The following is a 14,462-nucleotide window of genomic DNA, read 5'->3' on the forward strand; positions in this document are numbered from 1 at the left end:
AATCTGAGAATCTGTATTAAATTATATTTTTAAGACGCGGTATTAAGCTGTGTCTCCTATCATTTACTCCACAGGCAGAGAATACCTCTTTTCATACATATTGACATAGCCCCTTCCTACTTGCCAATGTCACTTGTCCAGGGACTGTGAGTGAAACATTTCAGGCCTCAAGTTGTGATGTAGGTTATGCATGGCCACCAAGCCAAATAAAAGACCCGGTAACATCAGACACACGTCATGTACAACCAAAGAAGCCGTTTGAATGGCAACAGGCCAAAGTAGGGCATGCAATAAGACCTGAATCCTATAATACAGGGGTAGGGAAGCTTTTTCAGTGCATTCCCCCTTTCCTCCCCTTGGTAGGGGCCTGGGTCTAACACAAGCAGGGGGGAAAGTGATTGATATGGCTGGACTTCCTGCATTGGACCTGCGTAAACAATACTTTTTCATGCCCATGATTTCACCTTTTAACAAAAATGCTAAAATTCCCTTTGATCAAGTTAATGTAGGCAGAACGCTGCCCGTGACACACATTTAATTGTTATTTCCTAAAAGAGAACAACCTCATCGGGGCACAGTTAACGTGTGATCCTTTGCCAATTGCATCCCTGATGAAAAATCCTTCCGAAAGGTATTTCACTAATTTAATAGCTCTCAATGAATGCAGTCCCTGTGAAACACAATTTTCAGAAAACATTTGAATCAGGAGACTTTATTAGCAGAACTGGCGACCCTAGAGTACTGCCTAGGGAAACGCACATGAGGAGACTGAAGTTTGCTGCAGCAGCTGTGGGAGGGGATGTTGGAAAAGGGTCTGGCTGCCTCAGGAACAAATGCAAGAGCGAATGTGCAAAAGAAGGACAGTGGGCTCGTCAAAAGATGTGGAAGAGTTGAGGGCAAACTGCGGCCTGCAGCTGCAGGAATTGGGAAAGGGGGTGGAAGAGGCCCTCTGCTAGATAAGGTGGAGTATGTAGATATGTAAAGGTAAAGGGACCCCTGACCATTAGGTCCAGTTGTGACCGACTCTGGGGTTGCGGCGCTCATCTCGTATTATTGGCCGAGGGAGCCAGCGTACAGCTTCCAGGTCATGTGGCCAGCATGACAAAGCCGCTTCTGGCGAACCAGAGCAGCACATGGAAAGACTGTTTACCTTCCCGCCAGAGCGGTACCTATTTATCTACTTGCACTTTGACGTGCTTTTGAACTGCTAGGTTGGCAGGAGCTGGGACCGAGCAACAGAAGCTCACCCCGTCGTGGGGATTCAAACTGCCGACCTTCTGATCGGCAAGCCCTAGGCTCTGTGGTTTAACCCACAGCGCCACCCGTGTCCCTTATGTAGATATGTACAAACAGGCAAATGATGACAGGAATAATAATAATTTATTTTTTGTACCCCGCCCATCCGGCTAGGTTTCCCAGCCACTCTGGGGAAGGACAAGGTGGGAGGGGTAACAACAATCACCCAGCTTAGTGGAAGAATACCGTATATGCTGAGAATGAGTGAAGTCTCAACATAGTAAGGTCAGGTCAAAGACTCATCTAGTCCAGCACTTTGTTCTCACAGAGCCTTACCAGATGTCCATGGGAACCCCACACGTAGGATCTGAGCATAACACATCTGGAGACTTACTGTGGTCCAGGAATGTGAATCTGACCCCACAAGATTGTGGGAAGGGGGTTATTTGGCTTGCCTTGCTTATGTTCTTGTTTTCATTGTGTACTTTGGGGTTCTATTCGGTTGTTTTCCTGCTGTGGACTGTCCTGAGATCTTCAGATGAAGGGCTGTATATAAATTTAATACACAACAAGACTCGCTGAGGGCTCAACTTCCTAAGCAGCTTACTAAATTGTTCGCCACAAGAAGACACCCAAGGTGCCATATCAAAACGCACAGGTATCAGGACGAGGGAAGTTCTTTGCCTAATAAGTTACTGCTAGTCAAGACCTAAGTTGGAATGGCCACTGAACTAGCATAGGGCAAATAAATACGAGAGAGGTCCTGAGATCCACTGCTTCTCTGTTGGGCTCAGTGAATACACCCAAACTCAGATAGTTTTACTAGCTCTTAATCTTGCTCTGCCCCTTTCTATCATGACGGGTTCTTGCCCATTCCATTGCATATATCCCTTTATGTAAAATGATTATCCATGCTGCAAGCTCTTTTCAGCTGTGCAGTTTATAGCCCTGCTTCATCCTTCCTGCTCTGACCTGTTCCAGCTCCTCTTTTCTAGCTTGTCAAACCTCTTTTTAGCTTCATTGCTCTCACTAGATCTGCTGCCTGCCTCTTTCCCCCCTTATTCCTGGCACATAGCTCCTCTTGCTGGAAGAGAACAGCCTGCCCCATTTCACCTCCAGACTGCACACAACTATTGATCTCACTACTAACACAGACGTGAACTTGGTTTTTGTTTCGTTTTTCTCGGCAGGAAGTAAAAAACAACCCCACCAAAGCTTTACACAAAACTATGTAAGCCAGGAAGTACATAAGCCTGGATTCCCATGTATATTTTATTCCCCTCCCCCCCCCCACTCTGCATACTCACCACAGTATTCACACTCCCAGTCTCCGTAGACTTTCCTGATCTTCTCGCACAAGGCGGTGTTCATCTGCCGTTTTTGCAAACTATCCAAAATCTGCATAAAGGCCGCAGCTCCGGTCCGATTCTCTGAAGGCAATGTGCAAGAATCTGAATTCTCGCTGATCGCGGTGTTGGATTCGGGATGGGACATTGGCGTGGGGGAGTCTGCCTTTTCAGCAGCTGACTTGTCATCTTCCTGAGCATCTAGACAGAGGGTTTGACCCTTTTCTTCAAGGACAGGAGCACACTGCAGAACTTGCTCGTTCTGGTTTATACTGGGGCTCCCATCTCCAGAAATCTGCATTACTTCACCTTTCAAATTTAATGAATGGTCAGGAGACAAGTCCTTTCCAGGGAGGGTCTTCGCTTCATCTAAAGCCAAAGGAGCACTTTTCTGTAGAAAGTCACCTGAAGCGCTAATTGGGCATGCATCTGGCGAGGCTAATTCTGACGCAGGCTGGCACTGTGGATCTGTTCCACTTGCAACTGGAGAGCTATCAGATTCTACAGGAGGAGCAGGGAAAGTTTCCAGATTGCCACCAGGGTCCTCATCCTGGCTTCCCTCCGCTGCAGTCGATTCGCCCGACTTCTTCAGTATACACAGCTCCTTCGAGTTTAAAAGCGAGAGCTCAGCCGCGGTCTGCGACAACTCCTCCCCAAGGGCTTCTTGCTGAATGTCCCCTCCCGGTTCCAGGAGGCAAAAGCTCTGATTGATGGAGCTGTTAAAAACGGAAGCCTCCTGCAAGTCCCGATGCACTTCCTTGATGTGCGAGCGGAGCCTGATGGAGCTGACGAACTTCTTCGAACATTCGCTGCAGACGTACACAAAAGGGTGCTTTCGGACGTGAAGCTCGAGCGCTTGGTACTTGGTGGCTCCATGGCCGCACAGCTCGCAGGCGAAGGGCCTCTCGTCCCCGTGGACCACCATGTGCCTGTCGCGGTCCAGCTCGTTCTTGAACTTGCGCTCGCAGATGTGGCAGTCGTACAGCAGCTGCCTCTTCCCTTCGCGGGTCATCAGCCGGAGTTCGTCAAAGACGTCCTTCACTTTCTTGTCTTGCAAGTCGTGGGCTTCCTTGATATGCTTGATCAGGTTCTTGACGTCCGAGTACTTCTTCTTGCAGAAGCGGCAGTGCTGCTTGATCTTCTTGTGGACTCTCTCCACGTGCACCTTGAGGTGGCCTTTGCTCAGGCAGGTGAACGGGCAGTAGTCGCAGCCGAACTTCTCCCCCGTGTGCTTCCGCAGGTGGACGTTCAGGTTGGCCTTGATGGCGCTGGCGTAGCTGCAGAACGAGCACTTGTAAGGCTTCTCGTTGGTGTGGATCCTCAGGTGGGCCTGGAGGGAGTGCTTGAACTTGAACACCTTGTTGCAGTATTCGCAGGTGAAGATCTTCAGCTGGGTTGCGCCCAACCTAAAGAGAAACAGGATTGAGACACAAATCGCTTACGCCGCTAAGGCAGGCATGCAAATGACAGCCAACTTGCAAGACCACGTTGGTTGGGACTGAGTGGATGACTGCTTTTCCCATCTCTGCCCTTCCATGCTTCCTGTTGGTGGGAAAGGGGAGAAGACAACTTTCCTCCCAGTTTTACTTGATCCCCCACCCTGGTACTTTCCCAATTCCAAGGAATAAGTAGGTAGAAATGTCTTTTGTAACTAGCTAGCCAACAAGAGGGCTGCCAGCCACTTTCAGGTTGAGCTCAACGTTGATTTCTTTTCTAACCTGGGGATATTAAACAAACTCTTGACAACCCTAGAATCTGTATCTTAAAAGTGTGTGCTCAGTTCTGGACAGCCCCATGTCACCAGTGAAGAGGGGGGGGGCACATTTCCTAACCAATCTCTCTGTCAGATTAGATTGTGGGAATTTATTGTATTTTATTAATCAGTTTTTATTGAATGTTTTCAGCATGAAATGCAATAAAAACCAAACCCATCTAAAGAAAAGAGATAAGGGAGGGGGACAGAAATGGGGGAAAGAGCAAAAAATACTATAAATACCAAGCACTCTATTATAATTATATCTTAGAATATGGGGATACATGGAAGAGATACTCATAGACCAGAAGTAGGGAACATCCAGCTCTAATTTGACTCGCCAGGTCCCCCCATTTGGCCAATGAGGCTGTTCTGACCAAGCCATGCCCACCTGTCTTGTCAAGTGTGAGGCAGCTGGAATGACAAGAGATCTGCCGATCAGTGGCACCTGCAAAGTCTCATGCAGAGAACCAGTAGCTGGCTGTCAGGACTTTTGCCTGTACAGGTTGATTTCAAACTGTGTGGGCAAAAATGGCTCACCTGATGTCTGTGTGATGTCATCATGATGTCAGGTGATTGACAGGTTGGTGGCCCAGCCCACCTGGCAGACTTGGGTCTATGTAGGGGTAGGGAAGATAGGGATCTGGTCCACCAGATGGATCTAGGTCCTCACACCTGACACACAGAGACCTGAGGAAGGGGCTGCACTTGGGGAGGTTTTTGCTTCTTTGACTGGCTCCCCACTATGATTGGCCAGAAGTCCCGTATGGACCTTCCTGGGTTAGGCGGATCTGGCCCAAGCACCCTGAACATGGCCTGATGCCACTAAGTGACAACTGACTCACTCCCTACAGCTCCCTGGCCTCGTGCTTCCTCCCTCCCTCGTTTCTTCCTTGTTCCCTACCTGTAGGGCTACATCACCAGATACTGTCCTCATATAATCTTAAATCATGGTAATCACCTGAAAAACTATGCCTCGTGGACCCCGTGACCGATACAAGGCAAGCAGCAAATTCCACTAGATGCATTTTTTTAAAAAAAACATACACTGTGTAACGAAATCAACAATATTTATGTGTTAATTAAATTTCTATACCCTCCAGGATCATCTTTCTGGAAGCTTGTTTGGTTCCCTTCGGTCGCTTTAAGGTTATGCACTGTTTCTGCAGAGAGTGAAGCAGAACTTGTTTTGAAAATGAAAGTTACCTGCTTGATTTCATCGGTTGCTCATAAGGGGTTTGCTGAATGGCGTATTCCTGGTAGCCCCTTCGCTGAGAGGAGTCTGGTGGTACTGTCTCTGGGTTTGCGGGCTGTTCCATTTCAGGAGCAGCAGCAGCCTCGACTGGAACTATCATTGTAGCTCCTGCAAGCAAAATACATACAACTCAGAAACAAACAAAAAAAATCAAAAATCACCTGCACACTGAGTTTTTAAGTGTGTGTGTGTGCACATGCATTCACAATAGAGTAAGGCAGGCTTCCCCAGTTTAGTGCCCTCCAGATTGTCTGGGCCACAACTCCAGATGTTTGGGCCTCAACTCCTAACAGCCCCAGTCAGTACGGCTGATGGTCAGGGTTGATGGGAGTTGTAGTGCAGCAACACCCAGAGGGCAGTGGGTTAGGGAAGACTAGGATAAATACTAAGAACATATACCAAATAGAAATACTGCCTGTTGAATATTATGTATAATCACCTGGTCTATGTTCCAAAGCAGGAAAAATATTAGCAAGAAATTATTGTGCTCATGTTTGCCCTTAAAACTGCTGCAGCAGCTGGGAAAAGCAAAATGCTTCTTTACTCTCTTCCTCTTCCTGCCAAGGTTTAGCCTCGGATAAGAGCAGGGTCCCTAACTCTGCATTCCCTTGTGGCCAGGCTACTCTTGTGATGTCTGCAGCGTGGGTTTTATGGCTCCCTCTGTATAAGTGCAGTGTTTGGGCATTGTCACCAGCACGGTCCCAGATTGAAGCGTCATGTTGTTGTTGTTTAGTCGTGTCCGACTCTTCGTGACCCCATGGACCATAGCACGCCAGGCACTCCTGTCATAGTTGTACAGTTGTACAGTATTTCCAGGGGTGCTGTGGATGCATCAGAAATTTTTACACTGCTTTTCATGCTTTCTACTTGTGAATTTTTTCTGCTTCCCTCCATGACTGAACATGGCCAGAGTAACAGCAGACTACTGTATCTCTGGTCCGGCATAATAGGAATACATACTGGATTGCTCTGTTAGCGCGCCTGACCTCTTCCGACTAGAAAATTGCAATCAGTCAGATTTGATGAAAAGAATTTGGCCCAAGCCTCATGCCAAAAAGGTGAAGAATGCCTCTCAACCTGATACGAAGTGTCACTGAAAAACGAGCAGATTGAGCAGCTAATATAAAAGTTATGCAAGCATTTCAGGACACCCTTCTCAATACCCCATTAAAAGAGAGTCTATTAATGCTCTGTCTTTCCTCCTACTGTTCTTCTAGGAGGATAGAAAGCTTACATGGCATCTTCTATCAGGATTTTATTACAGAACATCTGAAGAAGAAAGGGGCAATTGTGAAGTGTATTCAGCTCAGATGAAAGGTTGACACCGAGTGTTAAGGCATAACAAAAATCCCTGCAGCTTAAATAATGTGAACCTGCATTTCTTTCCAGCTTGCAGATGATCTACTGTAGTCAAAGCGGGCAGGGGGAATGCATGAGTTTATCTTATATATGCCAGCTGCAAACCTTATAAAATAAATCTCTCTTCTTCTATCTGGTGAAACTCTCTAGGGAAATTTTGCATTATTTAAGCAATGTCTGTATGGGTTTGTGGAAAGAAAAAAGTTACAGTGCCCTAAACATCTCTATAGATCAGAAGTTTTCAACCTTTTCGGGTCCATAGCTCCCTTGACCAACTACATTCTTTCTGCGGCATCCCTGTGGGGCTCAGGAGCCCAGTTATGTCACCCCTTGCCTGCAGAGCCGGCAGCCCCTCCCCCCGTTTAAACACCCTCCCTTGTGGAGGGTTCCCCCAGCCTCCTCTCTTCTCCCCTCTGCTTGGGAGTCCTCTGGGCAGCTGCTGCCACCGCCCCTGGTCTCTGAGCTGTTGTCCCTGTCCCCAGTCCCGTTCCCCCCCCCCCCGCTGCCTCAAAGAGAGGTGCCTCCTCACTCTGCCCCACAGGGGCCTGGGAAGCACCCCCTGGCCAGCCCTGGAGGCACCATCCACCTGGGGAGCTTGTAGCCAGGGCTACTGTAAAAAAACAGCTGTGCAAGCCTTTGGGAGGCTGAGATGCGAGAGGGCATCAGATGAAGGGAGGGAAGGAAAGAGGGACAGAGTTGCTCACAGCACCCCTGACCATCATTCGAGGTACCCCAGGGTGCCACAGCACCCTGGTTGAAAACCACTGCTATAGATGCATCGGAGAAATCAATGTGGGAGAAAGAGAGAGGCAATGATCTGTGCATGACAAAACCTGCAAATATCTCCAGCTTCCATTGTTCTGGAACATCTAATATCAGAACAACAGCTTGAAATCCACCACAAAACAAGGGGAGGGAAGAACTTGTTTATCTACATCTCAAAAGCCTAATGGTGTCTTGTGTTGCTGGAGAAAAGAGCAGGTGATGTGCTGGCCTTTCTCCCTGCCCCCTTCTACTTCCCAAAACACTTTTGGTCAAAGTTTAAGACTGAGCTTGATTCAGGATTGAAATGAGGCGTCAGCTTGTAAAATCTCTGCAGACTGCTGAGTTCTGGGGCTACGCATGGTTAACAAGAAATGTGTGTGCACTTTTGCAAGTAGACACATTGTGAAAAACTCACACACAGCTTTGGAGCTCCTTAGAGAAATGGCAGCATGCAATAATAGTACATATCATTAAGCAAAAAAAGAAAGAAACTGTAAATATTTATGTAAGCTAATACCTTAAGACAAGGGGCCAAAGGAAATGGTCAAATTTGCACCACTGTTTAGGAAACATAGAAAGTATCAACAGGAAACTTGATTTAAATCAATAATTTTAAACCAGTTTCCCCCCCTTGCTGATTGAAATCATGATGTGAATCACCTACTCTGCCATGTCTTCAATATTTGTCCCCTCTGCTATCTTGATAACCGAAAGAAAAATGAAATGAAATGAAATGAGAGATTCTCAAGATTCTGAACTGCAATTGCAGCAATGCAGATGCCTACAATTTAAGAGCTACATTGGGGGGGGATCTTTATGATGAGATAAAGGGAATGAGGAGGTCTGCTTCAGATTGCAAATGTTTGGAGCTGTTCATTTTATTTTAATGGCTTCCTGAAGTAAAAGTTTCTAAGAGTGAGCAGTTAAGAGTTACCTGGAATTGCTTCGTGGGCTGTCAGAACTACACTTATAATAGGATTCTTAGCTCCCGAGAGCTGGTCTGTGTCCTTTGCTGAAAGGCTCTTCTCGGTTCTCTGAAGCCGTTGCCTCTTTGGCGTTTTTTCTCGCTCGTCTTCCCTCCTGTCAAGGTCAACGTCAGAATCATTACCTAAAGAGCAAACATCGGAAAGAAGGTAAAAGGAGGAACACGTGGATTCTCATCTTGTGCTGCAAAGTCACACCCTCAGCACCTTCCCTGGGTGTTCCAATCTGTTCCTGTAAAAGGAACCAGCCTGCAAAATGTTTGATACTGTCCCTCGTGCATTTTGACATGGGGATAAAGGGAGCTCTAAAATGCCAAAATCCCGGAAACAGGAGTGGAACAATTCTGCAGCTTCAGAAAGCTTTGCAGTCGAAGCCTGCAATCCAGGAGAGTGGGGGGGGGGCTGCAGTGCAAGAACTGAACTGGCACAGTGAGGTTGCTTGCAAAGGTGGGAAATAGCATTTGAAATGGGGTTAACGCAGGTAACATTGTGGGGAGGAAGTAGAACTTCACTACCACTGGAGAGTGTGAGCAATACTGTGAGCAGAGATGGAAGTACTGGGTAATCTACTGTATATGACGGCCAGATGATAGGGTTGCCATAATAATACAGTCGTACCTCGGTTTTCGAACAACTCAGAACATGAACGCTGCAAACCCAGAAGTAGGTGTTCCGCTTTTCGACCTTTGCCTCGGAAGCCGAACATGCTCCTGAGCTTCCGTTTTCACTGTTGCACAGCAAATTTAAGTCCCCCCCCCCCTCCCATCGTAATTAAGGCTTATTTCATCCCGTTTGTATCCTTGAGCAGCTAATTTAAGTTGTTCACCACCACCCCCAATCATTTTGCATTACTTTCTATAGGAAAGTGTGCCTTGGTTTTGGAATGCTTTGGCTTTGGAATAGACTTCCGGAACCAATTAAGTTTGAGAACCAAAGTACCATTGTAATGATGTTTTGGGCCAAAGTTCTTGAGCAACCCTACCAGATGACAGCTGCAGGAGAAGGAGCCCCACAAAAGCCCTGTTGGTGTGTGCACTGCCCTGTTCATCACAATCTGGACTTTTTGCCTTCTCCTCCTCTGCCTTCCATCTGTATTTACAAGCTGTTTGGGGGCCCATTCGACTTAAGAGTGACTAAAACAAATGTGGGTTTTTTGAGAACTTTTCCCCCCCTCCCCCTCGCAACAGCCTGATTGAGATGAATAGTCTTTGCCCTGGCTCTGCATTCCTAAGGAACATTAAGCAATCAGTTTGAACAGCTGGCACTTTGATTTGGCAAACTAATAAACTGACCTCCTGTATCCAGATCTATGCGATTTGAATCCCAGTGTGGCATGCACAAGTAATTTAATGCTATGCTGCATCTGAATTTAGACTCCCATTTACGGGATGTTCACATCTCTACTGTTGAGGAAGGCGGCTGTCAATGACATATGAATCAGTATGTTCAACAGCATTTCGAGCTAGACTGTTCAAGCCATCAATATTTTCTGTTCAGCGTCCCTAATTGGTTCCTCTGCCATGTGGAGTGCATTCGTAATTGGAGGGGGCTCCCTGGTGAATCTGCAGCACATGTTTTGGTCCTTTAATTGGCACACTTTGAACTTGCTCTTCATTGGAGCGTTTGGGGTTTTGTTTTGTTTAAAATCTTTACTACCGGTCCTCTGCAGGACGGTTGCCGTTTTCAGTGTGTGTGTGTGTGTGTGTGTGTGTGTGTGTGTATACACACACACATATATATATGGAGGGGGAACAATTATTTTTGTAACATTTGAACCAGGTGTGCAATGATGACCGAATTAGCTTGGTGTTATGTGGGCCATTTGTTCTAATTCCTGGCCAAGTGGGCATAATAAACTGGGCACCCAGGACACCGCTGTTGGTTTTCAGCTTCACCCTGGTCAGACAACCAGCCATTTTTCAGGTCCTGGAACCAGAAAATATGGGTTGCCTTAGATAGGCATCTGCAAGGGAGTTCTCTTCCACTTCCTGAGCTGGAGTGTACCCTGTTCTGTTGGAATCTGAAGCCCTCTCAGGGAAACTGGCAATGAAAACCAGAGCCTCTTCTGGGTCAGGTTGTGGTGGGGTGAGGCATGGAAATCCAGAGCTCTTGACAGTTCCCAGTGGGCCTTTCTAGCTGAGTTTGGGAAGATACTGTCTCACCAAAGGCTTAGGCAAATCTTCCTTCCAACCCATAAGTGGTAACTTCTGTCATATAGGAAGTCATATAGGTTGAATTATTTGTAATATGAATGATTGTTAATATCTTTATGAAAAAAAATGAATAAAAATTTATCTTAAAAAAAAAAGGCTTAGGCACATCTGAATCCTTAAAAAGGTTGGCAGGCAGAATGTTTATAATGTAATACAATCAAACCAACATCTCAGAGAGTGGGAAATGGCCCATAGGCATTGTCCAAAAGATCTAGCACATGGATAGCCAATGGGTTGGCCTCCAGATGTTGATGGACTACAACTCCCATCAGCCAGCATGGCCAGCAGTCAGAGATGATGGGGGTTGTAGTCCAACATCTGGAGGCCAACCCATTGGCTATCCCAAGCTAGGCCGTATTTTATGTCAGTATCAAAAAGCAGGCATTGGGCAGTGGCAAGAATTAATTCCCTGCATGGCACGGACTGGTTTATTTTTCTCATCACCTGCAAACAGAAAAGTTGTTTTCTTCTATAAAAGCAGAAACCAATTTCAGCTGGAAGAACCGTGAGTAGTCTACGTAAGAAACTGCATCAAGATCACATTTTACGGTTTTAATGAGCTTGTGGGGTCAAAGACAGCGAGTTTCAGTAATGCACATAAAGTTCACGTTTAAAAGCATTTACTAATCCCAATTATGCTAGAATAGTGTAATAGTACTGCTGAAAATAACATGTGGAGGAGACAAGGGACACATGTCGCAAATGAGGCAACCAGGCGGCTTCCTTAAGCAATGAAACAAACCAGAAAACAAAGAACGTTACCCCCCAAAGCTCCTTTCAATTCCTGCCAGCTTTATTTAGATCCCACAGCACCAGATACTGTACTACCCAATGCCTACCTATCAATTAATCTCTGCGGAAAGCAACATAGGCAACCAACTTTAGTGAACAATTTCCATGTGTACTCAAAATTATCTTGCAAGTACAAAGTCAGCGTGGGTGCTTAACTAAAAATGAAACCAGCCCACAAATGCAAAAAGTATATAAATGGTGTGATGTACCTACTTTGAACCAAAATCCGCCAGGTGCATTTTGCACATGGCTATCGGCCACTTGCGACAAAGTGAAGATACCTGGGTGCCAGGATGGTGCCTGACCTGGAGGCGCATGCCTGGGGATCCTCGGATCTTGACAGTTTTCACACGCTAATACCCCATCCTGTAGAATTCTATCAGCTATATTTTTATCTGCATGATCCGAATGAATTTCAGGAACCAAAAATTAGAATATAGCTTTCGAGCTGTCTGGTCCCCAAATGGCAACTGTAACCCTGGTTAAAGGAGCAATTTGGCGCCTAGTTTCTATATCGGAGCTTCTAACTCTGCTTTGAACCAAGGAGTATGCCCTACCTGTTTGAAAGTCATCCATCCAATACAGTTTAAGGGTTAAGGCTCCTTTCTGTAACGTTCCAATACCTCCCTACAGTTGTCAAGCTGTGAAGCCACAGAGCCAAACTGTATAAGACCATGGTTCTCCTGAATTTGCCCAGAGGCGCAATCAATCCTAAATGATCCTTAACGTTCAGCAGCAGCTTGCCTGGCTGGCAACAGGAGCCACAACGGTAGACTTAGCAAACGAAAACACCAACTTTGTGTATGTTGCTTTCCCCATGTGCACACGCATTGTTCTTCTGTGGATCACAGCACATGCCTTCAGAAATACACAAGAGAAAGCTCACCTACCTCCATCATCTTCCTCCTCCAAATCTTCAGGTTTAACAATCATGCAGATATGCTTCCGTAGCTGCCGGGAATTGGAGAATTTCCGGTTGCACTTCCGGCATTCCAGGTTGCCTGGCGGAATTTCCACCAGCTCCCCTCCTTCCTCAGGTCCCACTGGAGCACCCTCGCTTGGAGCGCAGTTGCTGCTTTCTGCCAGTTCTTCATCAGCGTAAAATTTCTTGGTCGATCCTTTCGGCCTGCCTCTTTTCCTCTTCACTACGAGGAGCTCTGTTGGGAGGAATGTTAAGAAGTCATAAAGCAGCTGTGTGTGGCTCTTCTGGGGCTTAATGAGCACCTACGCTGCTCTTTAAACTGGTAATGGGCAAGTTCGTTCCAAGAGTGCCTAACCTCAAGGCTGTTCCTGCATTTGAGTATCCCAAGACTTAACATTTACTACAGGGTTGGTGGTTGGATTATGGGGTCGGCCAGCCCAAATCCCAAAGGGCTGCCCTGTGTCCCAAGCACTTGCTGCTTCTGGTAGCAGCCAAGATATCATGTTTCTTCCTTGTGATATTGCATTTATGTGCAGGAGGTGCAGCTTTGCAAGGAGATAGGGGAGCTAAGACTGGAGCACCAATGAGCCCTGGAGTCACAGTATCATAGAATCTTCTAGTTGGAAGGGACCCAAGGGTCACCTAGTCCAAGGGTCATCAGGAATCTCAGCTGGAGCATCCATGACAGATGGCCATTCAACCTCTTCTTAAAAACCTCCAAGGAAGGAGAGTCCTCCACCTTCCGAGGGAGTCTGTCCTACTGTCGAACAGCTCTTACTGTCAGAAAGTTCATCCTGATGCTTAGTCGGAACCGCCTTTCTTTTAACTGGAAGCCAATGGCTCGAGTCCTACTCTCCAGAACAGGAGAAAACAAGCTTGTTCCCTCTTCCACGTGACAGCCCTTGAGAGGAAAATATTAAGACAAGGAGCTCTCTGGAAACTTTCTAAAGCTGTGCACGTTAAAAATTAAGCATTTGTTTTTAGGTCTGGATTTCTCTAAGCAGGTATTTCTAGGGTCTCATAGTGGGAAACAAGTCTCCAAAGGGAGGCCTGCGGTCTTCCATTCCACTATCCCAGACGTATCTTCTTTGGGCTGATATCAGGAGGGATGGAGCCTTGCCTTGATTGTCCATGGTGGGCTTATGGGGGGAAATATCCCTCCCCCCGGAGTTTACTGCTTTTGTTCAGCCCATTTACCTCTGTCCCCTCATTTTCCATTTGAGGTGTGAAGATCTAGGTTTTTAGGGCAGGGGTGGGGGAACCTTGACAGTCCCGACAGCTGAAATCCTTTCTGGGCACCTTTTGAAAGTCACATGCCAGTAGTCACCAAGGCCAAAGCCGAAAGTGGGTGAAAAAACCCATGTACTTGTTTCTACACAAATCATCCTCCCACTTCTCTCTCTTCTCCATCCAACCAAGGGGCATTAGCAGTTCACAGGCACATCCCAGCCAGATTTTTTTTTGGGGGGGGGCAGGTTCAAAGCAAGACTATTGGGGTGTGTGGCCTGGGGACAGTTCCAAGGTCCAAGCAGAAAGGTCTGGAGGGCCACATTGGACCCCAGGGCCTCAGCCTCCCCATCCCTGGTATAGGAAAAGAGCAAGCACTGTCCTCGTCTAATCTAATCTGAAACCTGTCTGCTGGGGAGAACTGGCTCTTTTGTCATCTAGACTTGGGGAGGTCAGCAAATGCCACTCAAAGCAATGCATAAGCGGAGAAAACACATTCTGCCTAGACTAATATCCAGAGAGATGACATTTCAAAAAGAAATTGAGAAATAAACTATCTCGAGAGAAAAATCTTTATACTGTTCTTTCTCCAATGCACATTTTTCATCCAA

General features: G+C 46.7%; 1 protein-coding gene across 5 annotated transcripts in view; it reads right to left on the reverse strand.

Annotated features, from left to right (window-relative positions):
- ZFAT (zinc finger and AT-hook domain containing) overlaps positions 1 to 14,462 on the reverse strand; it is a 104,178-nt gene that overhangs the window by 51,524 nt on the left and 38,192 nt on the right. For all 5 annotated transcript variants that reach the window (XM_088675986.1, XM_088675988.1, XM_088675987.1 and 2 more), the window contains 4 exons: positions 12,593 to 12,859; positions 8,649 to 8,822; positions 5,542 to 5,698; positions 2,544 to 3,988 (listed from right to left, as the gene is read on the reverse strand). In XM_088675986.1, coding sequence (XP_088532112.1) covers positions 2,544 to 3,988; positions 5,542 to 5,698; positions 8,649 to 8,822; positions 12,593 to 12,859 — 2,043 coding nt within the window. The remainder of the gene's footprint in view (positions 1 to 2,543; positions 3,989 to 5,541; positions 5,699 to 8,648; positions 8,823 to 12,592; positions 12,860 to 14,462) is intronic.

Source organism: Zootoca vivipara, chromosome 8, assembly GCF_965207765.1.
Source record: "Zootoca vivipara chromosome 8, rZooViv2.hap1.1, whole genome shotgun sequence".
Classification (NCBI taxonomy): Eukaryota; Metazoa; Chordata; class Lepidosauria; order Squamata; family Lacertidae; genus Zootoca; species Zootoca vivipara.